Here is a 17,154-nt window from a genome sequence, read left to right as displayed (position 1 = left end):
GGGATGTATGCCTAGAAAAAGAACTGTGGGATCAAAGTACATGTGTATCTGTGATCTTGATAGATACTGCCAAATTGCTTGCCCCCTGTGGTAGGCAAAATAATGGGCCCCGAAGATGTTCAAATCCTTATCTCTCAGAATCTAGTACTTTACATGGTGAAATGAACTTTACGGATGTGGTTAAATTAAGATGAGGTGATTATCCTGAATTATCCAGGTAGGTCCACTGTAATCTCAAGGGTCCTTGTAAGAAGAAGGCAGGAGGGTAAGAGTCAAAGAAAGACAAAATGTGAGAGTTGAAGATAGAGAATGGGGCCGTGAGCCAAAGAATGCAAGAAGCCTCTAGAAGCTTTTAGTAAGGAAATGGATTCTCCTCTGGGGCCTCTAGAAGGAATGCAACCCTGATGACACCTTAATTTTAGGACTGCTGACCTTCAGAATTGTAAGAGAATAAATTTGTGGTAATTAGTTATACCACCAATAAGAAACTAGTACACCCTCCTTTAGAGTTTAATAGCTTTTTCACTCCCATAGTCTTGCCAATAGAGTGTGCATCTTTGCCAACTTAATCAGTGAAAAATGCTATCTCAGAGAATTTTCAATCTGAATTTCTTAAATTATACGGAGACTGAGATTATTTTCACATGTTTATAAAGCCATTTGTACCATCTTTTCTGTTAACTAATTAGATCTTTGTTCACTTTTTTCTATTGGTTTGATGGCCCTTTCTTAAGAAATATTAATATTAGTTAATATTAATATTCTTGTACAGCAAGCAATGTTCTCAATAACAAAAGACAAAATAGAAGAAAAAATCATTAAATAGGACGATACTATCTCACTTTTGGATGCTTTTTTCCCCTATTTTCCTTTGATTGCTTTTATGTAAATCACAGCCTAAAACAACAATTTTTATCAGTCATTTACTGAGTGTGTTGTCTTGTAAAAGTCATTCATCTTTTCTAGGGAACCCCCTTGCACTGTTGGTGGGAATGTAAATGGATACAGCCACTATGGAGAACCGTATGGAGGTTCCTTAAAAAACTAAAAATAGAATTACCATATGACCCAGCAATCCCACTACTGGGCATATACCCAGAGAAAACCATAATTCAAAAAGACAAATGCACCCCAATGTTCATTGCAGCACTATTTACAATAGCCAGGTCATGGAAGCAACTAAATGCCCATCAACAGACAAATGGATAAAGAAGATGTGGTACATATATACAATGGAATATTACTCAGCCATAAAAAGGAATGAAATTGGGTCATTTGTAGAGATGTGGATGGACCTAGAGACTGTCACACAGAGTGAAGTCAGAAAGAGAAAAACAAATATCGTATGTAAACACAAATATGTGGAATCTAGAAAAATGGTACAGATGAACTGGTTTGCAAGGCAGAAATAGAGAACAAATATGGACACCAAGGGGGAAAAGGGGGGGTGGTGGAGGTGGTGGGATGAACTGGGAGATTGGGATTGACATGTATACACTAATATGTATCAAATAGATAACTAATAAGAACCTGCTGTATAAAACATAAATAAAATGAAAAAAAAAGTCATTCAGCTTTTCAGATCATGAATAATATATGTGCAAAATGAACACAACCTTATACTAGGTCCGCGGTTCTTAAATGTCTTAGTGGAACTTTGGTTCTTTGAGGAGATAAGCGAGGGACTTTTCAAACAATGACATATTTCCCAAAACAATAAGATTCCATCAAGATTTCATTTGACTTCAAACAAGATTGTAAACCACTGAACTAGATCACCTCTAAGCTCTTGTTCATCAGTGTCTTACTATTTGATGTCTATGGTTATTCACCAATATTTGAAGAACTTCAGGAAGAATTTCCATCATCATTTCTTAAATTTCCCAAATAACTACTCAGTATAATTTTTCTTATAAATAAGCCTACAAATTAAGATTTAGAATCCTAAAATGCTCGGTTTTCACTGAATAGGAACAAAACCAACATTTAAAAAAATAACTGCAGTTAAATTTTTTCCCATTGAGAGCACAGCAAGCAAAGATAATAAAGCATTGCACTGGAATATTTACTGTAGGAGTATCAACTGATGAAAATTGTTACTTGGTTTGCAAAAAGATTTTTAAATTTCAGTGAAAATTTACTAAAAATTAAAAATTAGTTTAAAATAATACAAATTATGAATAATTAGTAACAAAACATTACCTCTCAACACTCATGCTTTTCCTCTCTCCATCCCTTGAAATTAAAAAAAAAAAGCTTTTATTTGCTTTCTCAAAGAAGACTGAGTTTCTTTTAGTCAACCAAGATGATTTTACATCAGTTACCCTTTAGAGATCTCAATGTTTTAGATTAAAAGTTATACATCATGCAACACAGTGAGTTTTTTAATCTAAAAATAAAACTATCACCAAAGAATGTAGAAAGATATGCTAATATAATTACATGTGTGATGGATCAAGTCTATATCTATCAAAGACAACAAATTTGAAAACAGGATGATATTATAATTTGTTTCTATTAACTTACAAAAACCAACAGAAGGTAGTAGCATAATGGCTTGCAGTTATAAGATATAATTAAATTTTAAATAATTTAATATCCATTATCTAGTTTTGGGCCTAGTACATTAATAATAGCCTATTTATTATTCACTTATACCACTCTATAGAAGCTCAGTCAAAATTTGCCATACAGCAATAGGATGATGGTTGGGAATCTGAACCACCTAGTTTGGTTGGATTCTAGCTGCTCTGGTAGGAGCAGTTAAAACCAAAAAGCTGAAATGACATGTAGATTATTCATTTTCCTAATATTTCACAAACCAATTATGAATCAAGCACTGTTCTAGGCCTTGGAGATAACAGTAATGAACAAAACAGACCAAGTGCCTGCCTTTAGGAAACTTATATTTTAGGGACTTCCCTGGTGGCACAGTGGTTAAGACTCCGTGCTCCCAATGCAGGGGGCCTGGGTTCGATCGCTGGTCAGGGAACTAGATCCCACATGCGTGCCACAACTAAGAGTTCGCATGTCACAACTAAGGAGCCTGCAAGCCACAACAAAGGAGCCCGCCTGCCACAACTAAGACTCAGTGCAACCAAATAAGTAAATTAAATAAATGTTAAAAAAATAGTTATAAAGAAACTTATATCTTAGTGGAGGGAGACAAATAAACATAGCAGTAAATATGGAACAGGTTAGAAGGGGAGAAGTACTACAGATTAAAAAATAAAGCAAATTAGGGAAACAGAGAATGTTGATAGAAGGGAAGGTAAATTTGCTATTTTATATGGTTAAAAATTACCTATGAATTTCACTTAAAAGCATTACCTGCATCTCTACCACAGGTTAATATGTGCTATATTATATTAAAAACTGTATTGTTTTCAAGCACTATGGAAATAAAAAGAGGATAATTTTTGGATTAAAGAAGAAAGTTTTATGTCTCATCAACTTCATGTGCTGGATTATTTATAGTACTGTGATGTCTTTCTCTTATCTTTCATTATATCCACTCAAGATCAAAGTCAGCTACCTGGACTTGAAAGAATGAGGAGCATGGAGAGATGAGAAAAATAATAGCACATGCCTTGCAATCTCTGTAATATATAGCAGGTCTAATTGGTTAATCAAACTTATTTTACATGCCTCCTCAGTAATCTTGTTTTCCTTTAGTTTAACTATATGAATATAAAAGAGTTATTTTGAGGGCAGGCTAACAAGATGATAACAAAATCGTAAAAATAGTGCCCAGTGTTAATTTTCATTCTTGTTTCTAGTGCCTTCTTTTCACCCACCCTAAACAGTGTACCCTTCTAGCTCTGGGATCCTTCTTTTTAAGACCTGGATGAAAGAGTGGCAGGGAGGAAACACAGGGCCTCTCCTCTAGCCGTTTCCTCTTCTCTTAGATCTTTGCATGGCTGGCCCCTTCAGGTCTCTGCCTCTGGAGGACCGCTGCCAACCCCATCTCTTACCCCCCAAGTCAACATCTATGCGCCCCCACTCTGCCTTACTTTCTCCATTTGTTTATTTGGTTACTTTTTATTTCCCACATTACTCTGCAAACTCCATGAAGGCAGGACTTTGTCTTGTTTACTGCTATTATCCCCAGTGCCTAGAACAGTGCCTAATGCAAAGTACTCAGTACTGAATGAATGAATCATTTACAAATCTGGAAAAGAGAAGAAATACAGGTAGTTCATGAAGGCTTTCAACGAATCGTTAAGTCTACTTGCTTTAAAGGGTGAGTTCTGCAGTATGAGCCATCTTTCTCACCCCCACAATCTGATCACCAATATTCTTACGTTCTGAACAAAGAACAAAGCAGGTACAGAAAAGAAAGCACCCATCATTCCTCTTATCCCTCTATCCAAATGCTGTAGCCAACAACCTAGGAGTGATTTTTTATTCCTCTTTTCCTTTTCTCTCACATCCAATCTTTTGACTCTAATTCAAAAATTATATTCTGAATTGAGCTAGCCTAAAAAAAATTTAAAACATGTTATCCTTGTAGTCTCTATCTCAATGGTGAAAACTGTTATTTCAGCAAATGCTAAAAAAAAGCAGAATAATTATAAATACAGATACCTTGCCAGCTGTGTTGAACCTAGACCCAGGGAAATATGAAGGAAATAATGCCAAGATGTTTCAGAGAAAAGGAGAGAAAGTAATGCCCTCTGTTGGTATAGTTCTGTACAAGTAATAATTCCAAGGGCCTTCAACATTTTCTCTGTAACTTTTCCTATCCCAGAAACCTAGAAAAGAATCAACTTATCATTAATACATTTTGAAATTAAGATAAGAAGTGATATTATAATCTCATCATATATTTTATAACTAATAAAAGGTATAAATAATGTGCCTAGTTTCAAAAGTCACACAAGAGAACGGCTTTAGTTGCTTTTTGGCTATATTTCCTAAACTAGTGTTCCATGAAAATTAAAAATTTTAAATTTCATGGAATTTTTAAAAAGCATTTAAAAAAGAGTTCTGTGGTCATATAAACTTGGGGAATGGTAGGATAAACAACTTTTTATTCCTTTTTAATTTTTTAAAACTGAAGTATAGTTGACGTACATTATATTAGTTTCAGGTGTACAACACAGTGATTCAACATTTATATACGTTATGAGTCAATTACCACAATAAGTCTAGTAGTCATCTGCCACCATACGAAGTTATTATAATATTACTGACTATAGTCTCTATACTGTACATTACATCCCATGACTTTTTTTTTATAACTCCAAGTTTGTACCTCTCAATCTTCTTTACCTATTTTGCCCAACTCCCCACCCCCTCCCCTCTGGAAACCACCAGTTTGTTCTCTGTAACAATCAGTCTGTTTCTAGGATAAACAAACTTTAAATGAACTTTTTTACGGTAAGAATTATGAATCTTCAATAAATTAATATCTCTTGTGACCCACCAAGGGTGGTACATTCCAAAGTTCTTTGACCCCAGAACGTTTTTTAACAGAACACCCATTCATACCTTAAAAATACATTGGAAAACACTGCTTTATAGCTATATCTTATATATACTAAGCTATTCAATAGTCATTATACATTATATATTTTGATATAGACTTTCTTCTGAGCGTTGAAAATGTTTATTTAGATTCACTAATATACATTATGCTGAGTCAGGAAAGCAAGCCCTAGAACATCAAATAGTGTATAGTACAATTATTATTTTTTAAAAAGCATATATATACAGAATAATCTAGAAGCTGTAAAAAATAATAAAATATACCCTTTCTATAATCCCTGAGGATTCATTTTACCATTTTAAAGATGGTAAAGTATTTGGGTTTTTTTTTTCTGGTCTAAAACAATTAAAATTCTAAATCTTTTCAACAAACTTTTCAACAGACAAGCTTCCTAAACCTCACTTTTAGGATTTCATAGAAAGATTTCTTCAAGTCCTAATTAAATCATCCATTATCATTCTTGCTTGTTAGCTATCATTTTAAAAAGTTTCTGAAAGAATGATTACTATCATCCTAAATAGTATTTCTTCAGAACACCGAGTATATATATAGATGACAAATTTTGCATAAAATTTCACCTTTCTAATGGGTAAGTCCTTGATGAAGTCCATCACAGCTTGTCTATTAGGGAGAATTTGGTATTGTCCATTTGGTTTATTCTTATCACTGCATACTTTCGCTAACATTGTATTTGGTGCAATGCCTTAAAAGAAGAACACTCTGATGACTCAAAGAACATGATATGTATGATTTTAAAATATGTGATAACAACACAGAAAAAAAATTAAATGCAAAAATCTGAAATGTGGAATGCTACTTTAAAAATAACATTTGATTACTATCTATTTCCCCAGGGCTTGCTATGGTTTTAGGAAAAGGAATTGTATTAGTTATTGTGGCAGCAGAAATGAGGAATATTTAAATCTCCACGGTATTTTAAAGTCTAAGAGTAATTTCTGAGTTTAAGTGATATTATTAGTTTACTTACTATATTTAGTAGGAATATAGGGCTGCCTTACAGAAAAGATGGAGAATATAATTTAGGATGGATGTTTACTCTTTGAAAAGGTCTTCTGTATAGATTATCCACATAAAGAAAAAAAAATCAAAGATTCTGTTTCCAGTATATTTAAAACAATGATAATGAAATGCGTGTATCCTTTTTATGCTACTCACAAAGCAAATTACCCCTTTTCAGAGAGGTGTTTTATAATTTCTAGGTGTCTTAATGATTAAGATAACTTGAAATAGGTATATTCAACTATGATCATCAAATAGTTCAATTTTTATACACATTTTTCTAAAATTTATTACTTATTCTCATGCTTTGGCATAGGAAGAAAAGACTAACCCAATCATAATATGGCTTTCTTAAGATAATCTAGGGTCCTCCTGAATATCAGTTTCTATGCTAAGACACAGTGATACCCTCATGAGTTATTGGCATATGTAAAGCTCTTTTTCCCTTCACCAGATGATCCTAGATTGCTATGTTGCTAGTTGGTGTTTTTTCCTGTCTCATCCATATTTTGTGTGGACATCTGTGGTCCCTCTTGCACTGTAAGTCTTCAAAGGGAAAACAAAGTATTATGTCCAAAACCAATTAAAATATATTTTGTGTTTCAAAAAAGATAGCTACATGAGATTTATGATAAGTTTTTGCTTTGGACACATGGGTTTTTGTGCTTAATTCCAATTTACCTATAGGTTCACAGTATTCTGAATAGGTATATTGTCAGAAGTTAATAAAAAAACAGCTAAGTAAAATGTTATTCTACACTTTATAGTGAGAAACTACTAATATTACACTATGTTAGCTAGTCTGAAAATTATAACTATTGGAACCATCAATATCCTTTTAAGTACCTGCACTGGCTGTCAGTGTAGTTTTTTGCTCGATTCTGAAACGCATTTCCTTTACCACTTCCTCAGCTGATGTTCCAAAAACAATTGAGTTTTGGAGTATTTGAAGATTATTCAGTTCTTCAAAGTTCACTTGGAAAGGATTTCCTGGGGACTGCAAATCAGGAGGACTATCTTCAAAAAGTAGAGGAGAGATGGATCGTTCTTGCTCATGCAGTTTATTAACTTCCTTTCCTGGTTTATCTAAATTATAAACAGCAACAGTAATTCATCTTCATTTTAAAAAGTACATACTTCATAAATTAGGTTTTCCTACAGTCTTTCTAAAGACAAAACAAATCTAGTTTAGTTTGCTTTCTAAGAACCAAGGTCAGAAATGTTAGCATTTATATTTTTAACTGTTTACCAAAGAAAACACTGATTCTAAGTTTTTCTTAAAAGGAATATTATCCGTTTCCATTGTATACATTTTAAAACGAAATATCTTATGTAAATCTCACTAATTTTTGTACTGAAATTAATTGAAAACCAGAATTGGAATTAGATTCACAGTACTTTTTTCTCGAAAAGATGAAAGGATTTTTTCCTTTACTCATCTCTAGAGGAAAAAAAGAACCTTCTTAAATTAGAATTTAGGAATAAGGTAAAAGGTGTTAAGCAACACAGAGCAATTATGCCTGAAAGATAAATTTTGCTTTTGGAGGGGGAAAAAAGCCTAAAAAATTTTTTCATTCATGGAAGAACTTTTCAAATGTTAAATAATCTGAATTTTCTTCTCTCAAATGCTGATTTTAATTTTGACTTGTTTATAAAGTATCACTTTTACTAAGAGCACATCTGAAATCAATAGAAATTACTTCTGGAAGTTATATTTCTTTAAATATATAAATTCTTAAGGTCTAATCAGATTAACCATGGTGCAAGTTTAAGAGCGAGAAGCCTTCGTTATTATCAAAAGGCAGTAAACTAATATTAAAAAGTAAAGTAAAAAAACTAATCTGGTTATTATCTCATTTTAGTTGCATTTTTCATAAATGAACTGTGAAATACACTTAAATCTATACAGATACTAAAAATGTCCTTATGAACAAATCCATTGAAGACTTTACTTTCCGGGCTTAATGGAGGAGAAATCAGTTGAAGTGTAAAACTGATAAAAACTAAGATTAACAACAGAGCTTTCTCATCCATTTCATAATTTTATTACATATAAATGTTTTCCAAATTAAGGTAAATACAGATGCAAAAATTAAATTTCTAGTTTCAAGACACATATACTTAAAAAATGAAGATGGCCTTTTCAAGAGATTTTGTAAAGATAATATAAATAAAATGACAGACACCTAATTAGTTTCAAATTTTTAAGTATGCAATATGAATTAAGTTACAGATAGCTATTTTCCAAATCTGAATTCCCAGGCCATATACAAAACAAGCCTTATTTTCAAACTTACACTAGCTGTTATTTATGTAATTTAGTTCCTTTCATTTTCCATTATCTGGTTTTAAAATGCAGAGCAATTCAGGGGGATTAAGACTAAGGCACAGCTGAAATGGTATTTACCTGGACCCTCTTGTTCCCAACTAGATGTGTGAAAGTCAAGGTAAAGAGCTACGGAAAACATGCAGGCCACGTAAGGCACGTTCACAACCTCCTTCTGCAGTTCCTTATGCCATGTTTTGTACCTCATGCTTCTATCACACTGCCCTCAGGGGAGCCACTGATCGCAGGACACTACAGCAGAAAGCAAAGCATGCTGTTTTCAGGCTCATTGTTTAGAGCCGCTGCTGAATGGTGTAGTTATCGTTTCAATCTGTCTACTTCTCTGCGAGGCCTGGCTATGCAGCCAACCGCTGAAGTGGTTTCTTATTTGCTTTCTGAAAGAAATATCTTTATAAGCCTCATAACTGAGGTGAACAGCATATAAAAGTAAGGTTTCTTATAATTTGAAACAGTAGGATTAAGATCCCATCTGGATGGCAAGTGCTAAAAAGTATACAGTACAGTATTTTAGTTTTTTACGTTGCCTGGCACCATCTAGATTTATGAGAGAATAAACATAAAATAATAATAATTATTATTTTATTTCTTTACAGACTGTGCCTTTTAGAAAAGGGGCAAACAGCAGAAAAATCCCTTGGACTTTACAGGAAGGTATATCAACCACCTGCCACGACTCCAACTCACTGTTGACAGCTTCTCTGGGCATAATGTGAAATCAGACATGCCTGAAAGTCCAGCCGACAGGGACTTATATATGAAAAAAAAAAAGTTAAACTATTTAAATTGCTTAAGAATATGAAATACATGAAGAGGAAAGTACATAAATAAATACGTTAAAAGCAACGATATTAAAAATTCACATCCTCATAATAAGTGTGGACATATAGTAAATGAAAAGAACATTAGTAGAGAATGAAAACATTTACCTTAGTCCCAATATAATTTTTTTATAACATACTGTGAAAGTAGTTATTATAGGACACCCTCAGGGGATGCTTTGATATAACTATTTAATGGCTCCCCTCCTTTCTCCTGTGAAAAGTAAGGAACTAACAAAGTAAGATTTTAAGCAAAGTGACATTAGACTTTGTGTGTCACTTCCTCAAACAATAAACTTATACTAAGAGCAAAAAACCTTTTGCTCCAAGCCTCTGTGTCCAGAAATTATGTTTGTTTATTGTTTAATGTTTCTCTTAAAGAGAGAGACCTACCCCATTAGAGCTCTAAGTAAGGTAATAAAATTATGATTCAATGTCCATACTAAATTTGCTCCAAAGATGTGAGCCCCAAACAATGGTAAAGTTAGAATTTTATGGCATTGAGGATCTACCATTTTTGCTTCAGGGAAAGTTACAAAGAGCTTCCCCACCACAGCCTGTCCCCTCTGAAGCAGTTAATGAGTTGTACACATGAAACGTGGCTATGGGTTTTGAGCAAACCCTCTATTTCTATCTTTTCATCCTGGTGAACTTTGCTCAGGGGTCCAGGGCAGTGCTGGCATTTGAAGTAATCACACCTCTGACAGAGGACTGAAAGCAGTACATGTATTATCTGCATGATTTTTGGCATTGTTTTGGGTAGGTAATAAGGCGCTCATTTGAAAAAAACCTTGGGGTCATAAACTTGTTTCATTATATATAAAAAGAATCAAAATAAGATCTAAGGCCAAGAAGGGAGTTGGGGAGTCATTAATTTCGGCAAGGTTAAGAACAGCAATCACTGTATAAACAGATTATAGAAAATTTGGGAAATAAAGAAAAAAAAAACATCCAATATTTTGATATGTTCGAGGCTAATTTAAAAAGAATCTATTTTCTATTAACAGCTACATAAAAAGGCCACTATAAACAAAGAACCTCCTCAGATTCAAGGCAATCCAACCCCTGGTTAGTTATATCTTATGGAAAAAACTGCTATGAAATTACTTTGTTTAGGGACTCTGCACACTCTTAAAGTCTAGAGATTTAACAATCTCATTTGATTTAAAAGTGGCATTCCACACGTTTATCTCAGAAAACCCACTTGGTTGTGCCGTGCAGCTTGTGGGATCTTAGTTCCCCAACCAGGGATCAAATCCGTGCCCCCTGCAGTGGAAAGCGTGTAGTCCTAACCACTGGACCACCAGGGAATTCCCTGATTTTTAATTTTTAATACTTTTTCATAAAAAAGCTATATTTAGTCCTGCACCTATGCATCCTAATGAGTTAACTGGTTAATTCAAGGATTTTTTGTTTGTTTTTAGTCTGAGCATTCTAATAAATTGCTTACCATTTTCTAGAGAGTTCCCTGTTTTGATGAAATACTTCCTTTTGTCCTCAGGCCAATTTTGTCTTTCCTCTAAATGCTTTGTTATATTCACGTAGGCTTCATCAAGACTCATGGCCATAAAATTGGGATCATAATCAGCAAGTATTTCCTTAACCTTCAAAAGGAACAAAGTGGTTTAATTTTGCTGCCAAAGTAAAACGTGCCACATACAGCTGATAAGAAACATTAATATTCTTACTTTGCAACTATAGTAAGGATTCTATAATCAATAGCTCATGGATTTAGAGAATAAATAATTTACTGCTAGGGCAAGTTTGTCCAAATTCTCTTTTGTATTAAAGTAGATCACAAAGGCAGAAGACCATGAAATAGCTTCATTTGATTCAATCTCTATTTAGCCACCTATATCTATATATAATAAGTGATTCAAATAAACAACACCATCATTCTGATAGGCCCAGAAAAAATGGTTAAGCAACATAATTTTAGGTGGCAAGTCAAAAGCAGAAGTGGGAACAATAGGATCCTGCTCTCCCATACCTTTTACTATTGTTTTTGTTCTTCTTTTTCTTAGGTAAGAAGTGGATTTATTTATTTAGTTAGTTATTTTTAAATTTTATTTACTTATTTATTTATTTTTGGACTGCGTTGGGTCTTCGTTGCTGGGCGCGGGCTTTCTCCAGTCGTGGTGAGCGGGGGCTACTCTTCGTTGTGGTGTGCAGGCTTCTCATTGCGGTGGCTTCTCTTGTTGCAGAGCACGGGCTCTAGGCTTGCAGGCTTCAGTAGCTGTGGCGCATGGGCTCAGTAGTTGTGGCTCGTGGGCTCTAGAGCACAGGCTCAGTAGTTGTGGCTCATGGGCTTAGTTGCTCCGCAGCATGTGGGATCCTCCCAGACCAGGGATTGAACCCACGTCCCCTGCACTGGCAGGCAGATTCTTAACCACTGCGCCACTAGGGAAGTCCCCAAGTCAACTTGTTTAGAGAGAGACACACTCCACAGCCAGAGCGCGGGCCATTTCAGAAGGTGAGAGCGGCCTTGGGAGAAACACACTCCACAGAGTGTGGGTCATTTCAGAAGGTGAGAAAGGCCCATTTTTGTTCATTTTAAAAAGGAATAATCTTACATGAAGGTATTATGTTGCTTTAGAAAGTAGTTCTACTCCAATTAATTATAAAATGTCCATAAAACTTCACTCAGTACACACACTAATGCATGTATCCATTCAGAAAACAAAAATCAGGATTTAGAATGGAAAAGATGACAAAATCTGTAGTGTAAGTCTGTGTCTATATTAAATGATGGGGAAAAGTCTGGAGTTGCATCTTGGGATAAAATAAATATGTAAAGAGATCAGAATCTCTGCATGATTCCAGAAATGCCTTTTATATAAGATAGTTTTATTATATGAAAGTTTTTTTAACCACTTAAGTATTAGCTGAAGTTAGAGGAACTGGTTGCCAAAATAGTATGTATATTAGAAAAACATACTTGCTGAATTATGTTATGTTTCACCTAGTGTTTAAAAGCTGTCTGCCTTATCATGAGAAAATTTTTTTTGATGCTTTATAAAAAGAAAGCATTTTAGCTTAATATAATTATGAACAGCTGAGTCAAAGGTAATTTTAGAAAATGGTGGCATAAAACTTGGCCAAGCTTTACTCAGAGAGTACCTTAATTAGCTTTGTTCTTGTAGAAGAAACCAATTCTACAATGTGCTCAAATGGAATCTTTCTAGTGAAAATGAAACTCTGGAACGTCTGTAGTTGGCAGCCAACTAAGATTATTCTGAATGAGAAGTACTCTCTGGAGACAATGAACACTCACTAACTTCCTTTACACAGGATACTGCTTTAAGAACAAAAATAGACAGACTCCAGTAAAAATCAAGCACTTAGGCTTGGAGAGCAGTTAAAGCTATTCCATTCTTTTTGGATAAAACGAAAATGGCTTTTTCTTACACGTTTAAACCAAGCCATAAATATTAATGCATTTATAATCAGTGAATTTGCACTGTAGTTCATTTACAGATAAGAATCCATTTGTCATCTGCAAATAAACTAGTTAGATCCTGATTGAATTTGAAGAAAGATTTCTCCATCTTATGTAAATAACTAAAGAGAACTAAAAGCAATTTAGTTCTCATTGTCATACTGTCAGAAGTTTTACTGAGTTAAAGTAGAAGTTAAAAAAATTCTTACAAAGTCTTTGGAGGATTTTCAAACTTATTAAAAGCTCATAATATTTATGGTTGGCATTTTATCTCTACTTAAGAATACAGTAAAACAGATAAGCAGTAACCTGTGTGAACCTGCTTCCCCTTCCCCACCACCTCTGCAGATGTAGGCACAAAAGCACTTGCTCTCACAGGCTGTTTTTCAAAGAATTTTTTAAAACTTTAAAAAAACTGGGGGTGGAGTATCATTTTGATTTGGGGGAGGTTTCACTGCTAGGGGAAATGTGGAATACAAACAAGAAGAGCGAATCTAAAGACAATTTACGAGACTAAATGGTAATAAGTGGGAGGCCAGAGTTTTTAAGTGTTTCAATCCAGACAGTAGGCTTTAACGCACTGCATTTTGCCACAGTAGTCTAAAAATGTTTGAGGTCATATACTAAAATTTCAATTTATGACTGAAGTTCTAGCAGTGCCATGATAGTCCAGTTGTTACCACAATTAGAGAAAAGGGCAGTTTTTCATATATGACAGTTTAGGCAATTTTAGTGAATCATCAAATCTTTACTTTTCAGAGAACCTTTTCAAAGCAATAGATTATTCCCCTTTTTCTTTGATTACACCCTCTGGATATTAAATGCTCATAAGCACCTTTCCTAGATTATGGGGCAAGGAGAGAAGCTAATCAAAATAAGTTAATTTTGTTACTGTTTAAAAACATTGATAAAAAATTTATTCAGAAAAGAGCTTGGAATTAATGACTTGGAATTAATTCTGTAGATTATAAATATAAGGTGATTCTAGAAGAAAATGTACATTGCACATTAACAGAAAAATAGCTAAAGTTAATTTAGGTTATAATTAAGGCAATTCAGAGTTTTCTGGGGAGATAAGAGTTTTCTATGCAGACAGAAAAACACATGGAAAAGCAAAGAACTGGGAAATAGAAGAGTGTATTCTGGACACACATGCAGCTCTGTATTTGACATATAAGGTGAGGAAGTGGTAGAAGGGAGACTTAAAGGGATAAGCTAAGGCTAAATTCTGATGTGCTACAGTATTTGGACTTGACTCTGTAGATGATAGGAAATCAGCAGAAGGCTATAAGTGGGGTGAGACATCAGACTTACCTCTCTACTCACAGCTCGGTATTTGTCAAAGTTTGGGGGCACTATAATAAGTTGTGGGCAGAGCCTTTTTGCAATGAATCCTGGCATGGCTGCACGAACACCAAATCTCCTTGCGTGGTAATTCGAAGTAGACTGAAAGAAAATGGACCACATGGGGAAAAATATTCAAACCTAAATGGACATATTGATCCATGCTTTCAAAAGAAACATTACTGATGTGCATTTTCAATACAAGGACATTTCTTTTATAGGCCACTGTCTCAAATCAAGCTTTGATTTTATCCTGTTATGGTATAACACCATGACCCTCTCCCACTGCTGTACCATATTTATAACGTGACGTGAGGCAATAAGCAAGACTGTGCTAATAAAAAGGTTCTCTTACATTTCCAGTAACTAAACTTCATTGGATTTAATGCATACCTGTAATATAGTATATATAAAAGTTTAGATGATAGTGGGTGATGTTACATTAAAGTAATAATATAGTAGTAGTCAAGTAATAGTTATAAAGCAATATAGTACAAATAGCATAGAAGTTACAAAAAGTAATAGTATGCAAAGTAATGGTATAGTATAATAGTATGGATTTGGAATTTTGTAAATTTTTGATCTAGAAAAAAAACAAAACAAAGTTCTAATATATGGTCAGTTAAATCAAGTCTCAAACATGAAGTGATTAAAGCATAGAAGAACTTTAAAAATTAAGCTTTATTTCTTAATGCTTGAATATCTTTTTTGGTGAAAACATTTTGACTACGAGATGGTACTAAACAATTATGAGAGTGTTGCAGCAAAAATAGAAATGAGACTTTTGTTTTCTGATAAAAAAGGAAAATAAGGAAACAATGAATAGGCTGGGGAAACAACATAAACAGTACTGAAAGAGTTAAGCAATCTTGGTTATTCTTTAGCTGTTACTACTAACAAACACTTGTAGCTAGACTTGTCCTTCACAAAGCTGATTACTCTCTGACTCCATACAAATTACCCTTTGCACCTGGCACTTCTTCTCCCCCTACACTCCCTTGTAGCACTCTTCATTTCAGAAAGAAGGTCACGGGCCGATAATCACTGTCACCAGACCCAGTTGCTGAGCCGCCTGATGCCAGCTTTGGCCATGAATTTGCAGAAGAAAAGAAATGCAAGACCTTCATTACTCTGAGCCGTATCACCTACCCTAGACCACGAGCCCCAGGCTATACAAACTTCCCCTATTACCCAGGGAAGGGGCACAGCTCTTGAGGTGCTACCCTGCTGTTACCCCCTTTGCCTGGCAAAAGGAATAAAGCTACTCTTTTCTACTTCCTCCAAACCCTGTCTCCGCATTTTTTATTCGGCATTGGTGGACAGGGAGCCAAAATTTTGTCATCGGGAGTAAAAAGAACATTACTTATTAAATCCTGTTGATGAAGATACCTGACAACAATCCAGATTAATGTGGCAGGCCATAGTACCATTTAAAAAAAACTAATCACAAATGGAATCTTTGGAATCTCAACTGAAAATTCAAAGAAAGCAAACAAAATCTACCAAATGAAAGCATTATTTCAGAATGATAATATAAATTTGCCATTAATGGTTTTCAAATGGTGTTTAAGAAATCTTGATAGTATTCAAAACTATGCTAATCCTTGGTCAATATTCTGGACTAGAAAGTGCAGACAGCACTTGAAGGACAAACCAATGCTTTAAATATAAATAAATCTAATGGAACTGATATAAAAGCTAGATCTACAGTAGAGTACAAACACAACTTTAGATGTCACTTCCTTTAACTTTTAGATTTGTGGGGGATTATGAATCACAGCCACAACCTTTTACAGTTCCTCCTGTCAAAAGGTGAGTTCTGGTTCCTCATACCAAGAGACTTGGTTGTGACTTGTTTTGACCAAAAGAATGTGAGGGAGTGACATTATGCGGGTCCTGAAATCTAGGCATTAAAAAGTCTGCAGCTTCTGGAGAGATTGGTTCAAGATGGTGGAGTAGAAGGACGTGTGCTCACTCCTTATTGCAAGAGCACCGGAATCACAACTAACTGCTGAACAACCATCAACAGGAAGACACTGGAACTCACCAAAAAAGGTACCCCACATCCAAAGACAAAGGAGAAGCTGCAATGAGACAGTAGGAGGGGCGCAATTACAATAAAATCAAATCCCATAACCGCTGGGTGGGTGACTCACAAACTGGAGAACAATTATACCACAGAAGTCCACCCACTGGAGCGAAGCTTCTGAGCACCACATCAGGCTTCCCAACTGCGGGGGGGGGCGGGCAGCAACAGAAGGAGGAATTCGAAGGCTATCGGGATTTGACTGCAGGACTTCTACAGGACCAGGGGAAACAGAGACTCCACTCTTGGAGGGTACAAACGAAGTAGTGTGCGCATCAGGACGCAGGGGGAAAGAGCAGTGACCCCACAGGAGACTGAACCAGACCTACCTGCTAGTGTTGGAGGGTCTCCTGCAGAGGCAGGGGGTGGCTGTGGCTCACTGTGGGGACAAGGGCACTGGCAGAAGAAGTTCTGGGAAGTACTCCTTGGCGTGAGCCCTCCCAGAGTCCGCCATTAGCCCCACCAAAGAGCCTGTAGGCTCCAGTCCTGGGTCGCCTCAGGCCAAACAAATTACAGAATCATGAGCATAAATGGGTGTCCAGTAAGTACTGAAGGGGTTCATATACATAATTTCACATAAATATATGGTGATATATATTCTTAATAAAA

At 35.1% G+C, this 17,154-nt stretch overlaps 1 protein-coding gene across 4 annotated transcripts in view; it reads right to left on the bottom strand.

Annotated features, from left to right (window-relative positions):
- The window catches only part of POLK (DNA polymerase kappa), a 72,532-nt gene that overhangs the window by 8,726 nt on the left and 46,652 nt on the right, over positions 1-17,154 (bottom strand). For 3 of the 4 annotated variants that reach the window (XM_089909028.1, XM_022594814.3, XM_022594821.3), the window contains 6 exons: positions 14,430-14,561; positions 11,127-11,280; positions 7,358-7,597; positions 6,070-6,194; positions 4,588-4,754; positions 2,203-2,235 (listed from right to left, as the gene is read on the bottom strand). In XM_089909028.1, the coding sequence (XP_089765154.1) occupies positions 2,203-2,235; positions 4,588-4,754; positions 6,070-6,194; positions 7,358-7,597; positions 11,127-11,280; positions 14,430-14,561 (851 nt within the window). The remainder of the gene's footprint in view (positions 1-2,202; positions 2,236-4,587; positions 4,755-6,069; positions 6,195-7,357; positions 7,598-11,126; positions 11,281-14,429; positions 14,562-17,154) is intronic. The other variant, XM_089909027.1, reaches the window with a different exon arrangement.

The sequence above is a fragment of the Delphinapterus leucas genome, chromosome 3 (genome assembly GCF_059928025.1).
Source record: "Delphinapterus leucas isolate spDelLeu-1000000601 "Yukka" chromosome 3, BTC_Dleu_Yukka2, whole genome shotgun sequence".
Classification (NCBI taxonomy): domain Eukaryota; kingdom Metazoa; phylum Chordata; class Mammalia; order Artiodactyla; family Monodontidae; genus Delphinapterus; species Delphinapterus leucas.
This window is presented reverse-complemented; position numbering and strand designations above follow the sequence as displayed.